This window comes from Herpailurus yagouaroundi, unplaced genomic scaffold (genome assembly GCF_014898765.1).
Source record: "Herpailurus yagouaroundi ecotype Mexico unplaced genomic scaffold, PumYag 28, whole genome shotgun sequence".
In the NCBI taxonomy this organism is placed as follows: domain Eukaryota; kingdom Metazoa; phylum Chordata; class Mammalia; order Carnivora; family Felidae; genus Herpailurus; species Herpailurus yagouaroundi.
This window is the reverse complement of record NW_024412376.1, coordinates 128,493,053-128,502,295: the sequence shown is the minus strand read 5'-3', so window position 1 is coordinate 128,502,295 and position 9,243 is coordinate 128,493,053. Positions and strand designations below refer to the sequence as shown.

The following is a 9,243-nucleotide window of genomic DNA, read 5'->3' as shown; positions in this document are numbered from 1 at the left end:
CCCCGCATCACAGTTTACCACATTTACCAGGCTGCATCCTTGTGGTAGTGAACATTGTTTTCTGGCCATCTGATTTCCTATAAACTGTCCAGGGACACTTTCAAATCTGATGAAGGACATAATTTCTTTTTCTACAAAATGATACACACACACACACACACACACCCCTACATGCAGGAAATATTGCATACAATTTCAAAGGCTTCATGGATCTCTTGATCTCCACCCCAGGTGGATTTGCTGTTAGAGATGCTTCATTAGGTACCTGTGGAAATAGGTACTTGCTATTGTGTATCATCTGGAGGCCTGTGATGTCCCCTGTTCCATTGGTGGTTCTATTAAGATTGGTGTTGTCAGCCATACTCTTTCATTATAAAATCCTCAGGCTGTCACCTAGTGGGTTTAGCAGCCACAAATTACCATTCCCTAGAACAGTCCTTGATTCCATCCAGGTTGAAAATGGAATTTTTCTAATTCTATCAAGAACTTTTCCCTTGTCCGTTATTAAGTTACCTGAAACACAGTTTGTACTAGCAGTAGGTTCCTTATTTGGAATATTTTTTTTTTGAGGTTTTGTAGTATGAGAAGTTGACAAACGGGAATGATAGAAAATGATGGTAATTGAGACTTGTTGCATCTTTTATCAAGCCAAAGCAAGATAAGAAAATCAAAGGGCCCAGAGATTTGAAACCTTTCTTGTGACCTGCTTGACTTAATACTCCAGTCAAGAAAACTCAGAATGCATGATTTTTATTTTTACATCCCCACTTTTGCTATTTAAAGATGAATCTCTATGCTATCTTTCTTATAGAGAACATTCCAACAGAGAACGCGTGGGTCTCAGTAAAGAAAATTTATTACTTAGAGGATGCACCATTAGGAACACAGAGGCTGTTGTGGGCATCGTGGTTTATGCAGGTTAGTTACACTTCTGATTTTCACTGTTGTCTCCTCTGTGTTTTTCTTCAAGTTAACATTTTTCATTTATTCAAAATGCAGTCTACAAAAGCAGAAAGGAAATTTTGTCTTCGTAAACTTAATCCTCGGTCTCTTTTTTCTAAATGGATCACAAAAGCAAACTAAATGAACAAAATCTATTGTGCGATTACTCTTTATTAAATTATCTGCCACAGAGATTTAAAAATATGCTATTTGCTATCTGGCTTTAATTTGCAAATTTTCTGACATGTTACCTACGTAGGCCATGAAACCAAAGCAATGCTGAACAACAGTGGTCCAAGGTATAAGCGCAGCAAATTAGAAAGAAGAGCAAATACAGATGTCCTCTGGTGTGTCCTACTTTTGCTTGTGATGTGTTTAACTGGTGCATTGGGTAGGTAAATTTGATTTTTTTTTGCTGACGTCTTTTCAGCAAGGTATTTATTTAAAAGTATTTTATTTTCAAAATATTGATGAATATTTGACTTCTGTAAAGGAGGTTTCATTCGCCATTCATTTTTTTCCCTCACATCTTTATCTTTCTCAATCTCTGATCTGAAAAACATTAATGTTGATTATATCCAGTTACATGGGGCCACAGTAGTAAAGGGACCTGGCAAGAGATTTAAAGAGAGACCGAGACAGGAGAATTTGGAGCCTTTTGAATTTTAATTTGTTTTAAAAAATAAACAATGGGTCTTCAACCAAAATAAATACTTTTACTCCTCTTTAGGAATGAAGTTCTCTATTTACATAGTGTATATGTAGCATTCTTTTGATGTCTGTGTGTTTTTTGAAAGGTCATGGAATCTGGTTGAGTAGATATGAAAACATAATATTTTTTAATATCCCGGAGCCTGATGGACATGTCATATCACCAGTGTTGGCAGGATTCTATATGTTTTGGACCATGATCATTTTGTTACAGGTAATTTATGTTGAGTTCATCATAGAATTTTGAGGACTTTGTTACTTAATCCAACTACATTTGGTTTCTCACCCGTTATTTTCCCTCTCTAATATTTTTTAAATTGCTTGGTTCCTCTTAGGTCTTGATTCCCATTTCTCTCTATGTTTCCATTGAAATTGTGAAGCTTGGACAGATATATTTTATTCAAAGTGATGTGGATTTCTACAATGAGAAAATGGATTCTACTATTCAGTGCCGGTCGCTGAACATCACCGAGGACCTTGGGCAGATTCAGTACCTCTTTTCTGATAAGACAGGAACTCTCACTGAGAATAAGATGGTTTTTCGAAGATGTAGTGTGGCAGGTTTTGATTATTGCCATGAAGAAAATGGTAAGTGTGGGTTTCTGTGAAAACCAACCTGAAGATTGGGCTTTTTGGCACCCACTTAAAAGTTTGATAATTCTAGGGACACCTGGGTGGCCCAGTCGGTTAAGCATCCGACTTCAGCTCAGGTCGTGATCCCACTGTTCAAGCCCCGTATCGGGCTCTGTGCAGACAGTGTAAGGTCTGCCTGAGATTCCCTCTCTCTGCCCCTCCTCTGCTCTCTGTGTCTCTCAAAATAAATCAACTTAAAAAAATTTTTTTTTAAAATACATTGTATTTTCTCTTAGGCATATACATTTTTAAGCCAGGTTTTATTGTTACCTGTGAATGCAAGGGATAAAATGTTGAATGTTTATCACATAATCACTACACAAATGTAAAAAAATAGCTAGTCATACTGGATATGATGATATTCTGCCATGTTTTATCTTCTTTATTGCATTTTTGTTACAAAAACAGTATTTTAGAAAATCTCAGATAAGGTAAATGAGGAAAAACATAAAAGCCATAAGTAATCCCCACCAGAGTAGACCACTGTTAACATTTTTGTACATTTCTTTTGATTCTTTTTCTTGTACACTTTATGTTTTTTAAACAAAAATGAAATTACAGTGTGCTTTTGCTTTTACAACCATTTTTCTTAAGAGTTCATCGTGACTGCCTTTCTGTTCTCTCCTTACTCTTCTAGAGGCTATGCTATATTGCACTGTAATAATTGCCAAAATTTATGTAAATAATCCACCATTAATTTTGGTTGTCAGCATTTACTGTGGTAAGCAATGCTGCAGTGAACCTCACTAGCTAAACTTTCACACCTGTTTGTGAGAGGAGTGTCTTCCAAAATAGTTGACTATGTAGATCCCTATTTTCAAGTAACTTATGTAGTGTTTCACAAAATATGTGATGAGGAGCATCGCATCTTTTTTTTGTATTCGTAGCATTTCAAATTTTGTGTTTGTAGCATTTAAAAGGGCTGATATCAGCCCTTTCCCGCCACAGTTCCTGAGCACACACTTGGGCCCAGTGAGTACTTCTCTTCTATAGCCCTTTATGCAGAGAAGGTACCAAGAGACTGAGAATCACATGCTATCATGACTGAACTGTCTGTGGACCGTGGAGTGTTGCACTGCTTCTGTAGGTACCAACTTCGCCTGTAAACACTTCCCTACTACACATACATACGGAGATCCTGGTCTCTTTTCTGTAATAGTTTAAAAATAAGGACATGTTGTATACACACTCTGATTGATGAAGGAGGGAGTAGTGGGGGCTACTTCTCTCCAGGATTTAACCCTAAGATATATTATTTTTACTGAAATTAAAGCTAGTTAACCCTTCAGGATTTGGGGGCAAAATCACTGCCTAGGAGATCTGTCCATAAAAAACATCACTGCTAGGAAATAGCCCCGTGCACATATGCATTTGAACTAAACACATCTGACGACACCATTTTATGTTTTAAAACCTTGCAACTTAGGAGCACCTGGTTGGCTCAGTTGGAAGAGTTTATGACTCTTGATCTTGAGGTTGTGAGTTCAAGCCCCACATTGAGTGTAGAGGTTACTTAAATAAATAAACTTAAAAAAAAAATAAAACCCTGCAACTTAGAAATTTGGTTAATGAACCTAAGTAGCATCAGCAACGCCTCAGTGTGTGTTAAAAACACAGAATCTCAGGCTCCTCTTTAAAACTTCAATTAAAATCTTCATTTAACAATATTCCCAGGTGATTTATGTGTATATTAAAATTTTAAAGCAATCCTTTAAAAAATTACTGAAAGAGAATGTCTTTTTTAATAGTAATCTTTTTAGTTTAGAATAGCATTAGATTTATAGAAAAGTTGCAAAGATGCTTTTGAGGGTTCCGTTATGCACCCCTATCTAGTTTCCTCTGTCATTAACATCTTACATTAGTTGTATAATACATTTATGATAAGTAATGAACTAATATTGATATCATTATTAACTGAAATCCATACTTTATTCAGATTTCTTTAGTTTATACCTTTTTCTGTCTGAGGATCCCATCCAGAAGACCATGTGACAGTCCTCATTTAGACTGCTCTAGATTTGAAAGCTTCTAAGGCTTTCTGTTTCTCGATGACCCTAGTTCTGAAGGGCACTATTCAGGGATTTTTTTTTGGTTTGTTTGTTTTGTTTAATTTTTTTTTCAACGTTTATTTATTTTTGGGACAGAGAGAGACAGAGCATGAACGGGGGAGGGGCAGAGAGAGAGGGAGACACAGAATCGGAAACAGGCTCCAGGCTCTGAGCCATCAGCCCAGAGCCTGACGCGGGGCTCGAACTCACGGACCGCGAGATCGTGACCTGGCTGAAGTCGGACGCTTAACCGACTGCACCACCCAGGCGCCCCTATTCAGGGATTTTGTAGAAAGTTTCTCAATTTGGGTTTGTCTAGAGAGTGCCTTTATGATGCGGTTTGTGAATCTGATCTACATGGTGAGAGCATTTAGTAGTTTCCAAGAACAAAGATTTTGGAATCAGGCCTCCTGAATCTGATTCCCATCTTTACTGCCTATGGGCTGTATGACTCTGGGCCAGTTACATAATTTCTCTGGGCCTCACTAAAAAGGATCCATAATAGTATTCATGAAGATAATCCATGAAAAGCCACTCAAAGCATGGCACAGAATAAATTCTTTGTAAGTATGAGCTGCCATTGTTTTTGTCATTACAGTTGTCAAAGTAAGAAATAGATTTATCTTTTGAGGAGTTCATGGTCCGATATGGAAAACAGGCATGGAAACGTAAAAATATCTTACTTCGTCTCATAGGATGAAAATCTGGTGTTTTGGAGGTGATTTTAGCATTGATCAAGGTTTGGGACCTAGAAGGATATTGGGCAAGAAATTTTTGGAATGCTGGAAATGCGCAAGGAATCAGTTTAGAATAAAAGATTTGTGTGTATCAAGGATACATGGATGATACAGTTGGCCGAAGCTTAGCTGAGCGTGCTGTTTATGAGCAGGTGAAAGTCGGGATGCTGGAAATGTTTGGGGGATTAGTTCATAGCAAAATGCTTGGAGGATATGGGGATGATACAGTTGGGAGAAATCCATGTGCACGTTGTGCTGTTCACCCTTGTTTTGGGCCCTTTGAGGAGCACATTGAAAAGTATGATCAACTTTTTGTTCCACAGATTTTTGCTCACTTCTTCCAAATATCAAATAAATGTAAGTAATAAGGCCTGAACAGGTTACTAGATATTTGAAGGAGGATTCAAAAGAGAAGATTAGGGATTAAATAAGAAAGAGAATTAAAGTAGTTAACCTAGCATCTAATCAGTACCTACCTTGATAGAAAGACTACATACTTTGCGTTTTCTCCTGTGAATTGGAAAGCAAGAATTCCTGCCCCACTCTGAGGCATTTATGGAACTAATTGAAACCTGTTTTAAGAGACATATGAAAAGTCTGCATGATCAGCTGGATAGATTAAAAAAATTTTTTTAATGTTTACTTATTTTTGAAAGAGAGAGAGAGAGAGAGAGAGAGCGCACGCCTGAGTGGGGGAGGGGCAGGGAGCGAAGAAGACACAGAATCTGAAACAGCCTCCAGGCTCCAAGCTGTCAGCACAGAGCCCGACACAGGGCTTGAACTCACCAACTCTGAGATCATGACCTAAGCTGAAGTCAAAGGCTCAACCGACTGAGCCACCCAGGCGCCCCGGGTAAATTTTTGTTTATCAGTATGGTAATAAGCTTTTCTTTCTCATACCCAATTTTTGATTTTTTTTAAGTTTATTTATTTATTTCGAGAGAGAGACAGCATGCAAGCAGGGGAGGGCCAGTGAGAGAGAGGGAAAGAGAGAGAATCCCAAGCAGGCTCCATACTGTCAACACAGAGTCCGATACAGGGCTCAAACTTACAAAACTGTGTGGTCATGACCTGAGCCAAAACCAAGAGTTGGACGCTTAACCGACTGAGCCATCTCATACCCAATTTTTGAAAAACCTTCACTGAGTCTACAAGTATTACACCTATAGTTTTGTTTTCTGAATCAAATTATAGCTTTACTGTTCTGTTTCCTTCCCATAGCTTTTTACAAAATGATTAAAGGTTGCTCCATGTGTTCTTGAGTCCACTCTTCCAGCGTTATTTATTGAGCAAGTTTGTCTTGTCCTAAGGGCTGAGCTGTCTGGCATTATAGTAATTACACAGTTGCATGAGGACTGATTTCCCTAATGATGTACAGGAGAAATTCATGAAGTATAAGCCTTTATGTTTCTATAGGTTTTGTAATATTGTAATTATTTATTTTTAAAATGGTATCACATCACCAATAAGTTTCTTTAGCTACTCAAGGATTTATCAACCTCAGCACTATTGCTATTTGGGGCTGCATTATTCTTTGAGATGGGTGCGGTTCTGTGCATTCCAAGATGTTTAGATGCCTCCATGGGCTCTGACCACTGAATGCCAATTGCACTCCTCCCCCAATTATAACAACCAGACTGTGTACAGGCATTGCCAAATGTTCGCTGGGGGACAAATTCACCCCTTGTTGAGAATGACTGAACTAACCTATACAGGTAACTGCCAAGGAGATATAACATAGTGGATAGATGTACTGGCTTCAGGGTCAGGAAGACCTACATTTAAATCCCAACTCTACCCCCAACTAGCTGTTTAACCATGGTCAAAGTACTTAATCTCTCTGGCTCTTAGCCTCTCTTACCTGCAAAGTGAAACAGTGATAGTTCCTAACTGGTAGCATTATTTTTAAGATGAAAAGGGAAGATCTAGATACAGATATTTACATAAAGACCTAAACAGATGATTGATGAACAGGAAGTACTCAATACATTTTTTTTTAATGTTTATTTACTTCTGAGACAGAGACAGAGCATGAGTGGGGGAGGGAGGGAGAGAGAGAGAGAGAGAGAGAGAGAGAATGAATGAATGAATGAATCAGAAGCAGGCTCTAGGCTCTGAGCTGTCAGCACAGAGCCTGACGCGGGGCTCGAACTCACAAACCATGAGATCATGACCTGAGCTGAAGTCGGTAGCTCAACTGACTGAGCCACCCAGGCGCCCCAGGAAGTACTCAATAAATGTCAAGTCCCTACCCCACAACATTCCCTTGATTCTACGGATATTCCGTTTATGTGTCTATTCAAACATGCATTCATTATTCATTTGATAAATGTTTAAACTACAATACATGGACTCATTGAAATCAAGCAGGGAATATTGCTGTAAAATTATAAGGAATATCATGTTAACATACACTCAGAACATAACATTCTGAGCACTGGCTGTGAACTTTCTAGAACTGGATGTAAGACCGATGATTATTACTTTTGTGAAATGGGGAAAATTCGTTTGATTTCTTTATTACTAAAATTGAGGTATTAATAGTATCTGCCACAGAGGGTTGTCCTAGTTATTAAATGAGACAGATGCCTGGTGCATAGTAACATTCAGTACATTCAGTAGATAGAAGCTTTAAAGGCCCAGGGAGTGAGCGCCAGTACAGAGGTCACCATTGAGGAACTGGCCTTTGAACTAAGCCTTCAAAGATGTTGAGGATTTATGTAAGCATAGAAAAAGGGAATGGATATTCTGGACAAGGGCACAGGTGAAAATGGAGAACTTCAGTATGTTTGGGATTCAGTAAGTGGATGGGTTTTTGAAGCTGAAAGGCCATACAGGGAAGCATTCTGTATTATTTAGTCAGAGAATATAATGAAACTTGCATACCTGGAAAGGACCTTAAAGTCATTAAATCCAAATTGTTCATTCGGCCAGTGAGAAAACAGAGGCCTGGGAAGAGTTAAGTGATTTCCTAGAAAACACTGAGTCTTTGGAAGAGTTGGTTCTAGAACTCAGGATCACAACATTGCCTCTTAGCTTCTCTTTGTCCTTGAAAAATACAGATAAAAACTATTGAACAGAATATGAAAATATTTTTTATTTTGAAATTAACTTGGCAAAAGCCATACTCTAAGTAGCTAGACTTGGCTTGAATGCAGCTAGCGATTCAGCAAGTACACATTGACTGATTGTTTACTCTGTACTCCTGGACATAATGATTAACAAGGCAGACAGGGGCCCTCTCACAGAGCTTCTGTTGAATAGTCACAAATAAATTAATTCTTAAATCAAGAAAAATAAATAATGAAAAGTGCTCTTCAGAGAATTAAAATGAGATGATATCATATAGAATGATTGGAAGGCATTTTGGATTGGGTAGGGGAGCAAGGCCTTTCTAAGGGTTACAGCTTAGATCTGAATAACATAATCTTGAAGTTCAGATGCGAAAACCTACCAGTTACAGGCAGCAGCTAGTATAGAGGCTCTCAGGCTGAAATGAGCTTGGCAATTTTCAAAGTAAGAAAAGAAGGCCAGTGAGGCTGGATTTTAGTGGACATGTGGAAGAGGAAGGGGCAAGAAACTTCAAGAAGATCAGCAAAGGTCGGATCATCTTGAGCTATGTAAGCCAACATAAGGAAAATTTTGTGCAGGAGTAATGTGATCAGCTTTATATTTTAGGAAGATCACTGTAGCTGCTGGTTAAGGAATGGAATGCCGAGGGGTAAGGAGACCAGTTATGAGGCTGTTAGCACTGGTCCAGTTGAGAGATGATGGTGGCTTGGGTTAAGGTAATGAAGATGGAGAGAATTCGAGATATTAGAGATATTTTGGATAAATAATGGACAGCTATTGGTGATGCTTTACAGCAAAACAAAACAGACAAACCAAAACAGACAAAACTCTCTGCATTTTTGGAGTTTATATTCTCTCGATGATTCAAAAAATAATTAAGATCTATAGTGTGTAGATGGTGGTAAGCTCTGAAGTGGTTATATCTGGAAAGTCTGCTGACAAGGGACATGCTAAGAGACTTGAGAAAGGTAAAGGAGTTAGCCATGCAGATAATCTGCTTGAAGAACCGAATAGACATCTAACTAGAAGTATCAAGTGGAGAGTTGGATATATATAGGAGTCTGGATTCCAGTTAGAAGTTGGAGTTGAAGATACAGGTT

General features: G+C 38.3%; 1 protein-coding gene across 5 annotated transcripts in view; it reads left to right on the top strand.

The window, feature by feature from the left end:
• Positions 1 to 9,243, top strand: part of ATP10D (ATPase phospholipid transporting 10D (putative)) — a 111,485-nt gene that overhangs the window by 56,210 nt on the left and 46,032 nt on the right. For 4 of the 5 annotated variants that reach the window (XM_040484398.1, XM_040484389.1, XM_040484411.1 and 1 more), the window contains 4 exons: positions 812 to 918; positions 1,202 to 1,333; positions 1,740 to 1,867; positions 1,989 to 2,241. In XM_040484398.1, the coding sequence (XP_040340332.1) occupies positions 812 to 918; positions 1,202 to 1,333; positions 1,740 to 1,867; positions 1,989 to 2,241 (620 nt within the window). The remainder of the gene's footprint in view (positions 1 to 811; positions 919 to 1,201; positions 1,334 to 1,739; positions 1,868 to 1,988; positions 2,242 to 9,243) is intronic. The other variant, XM_040484402.1, reaches the window with a different exon arrangement.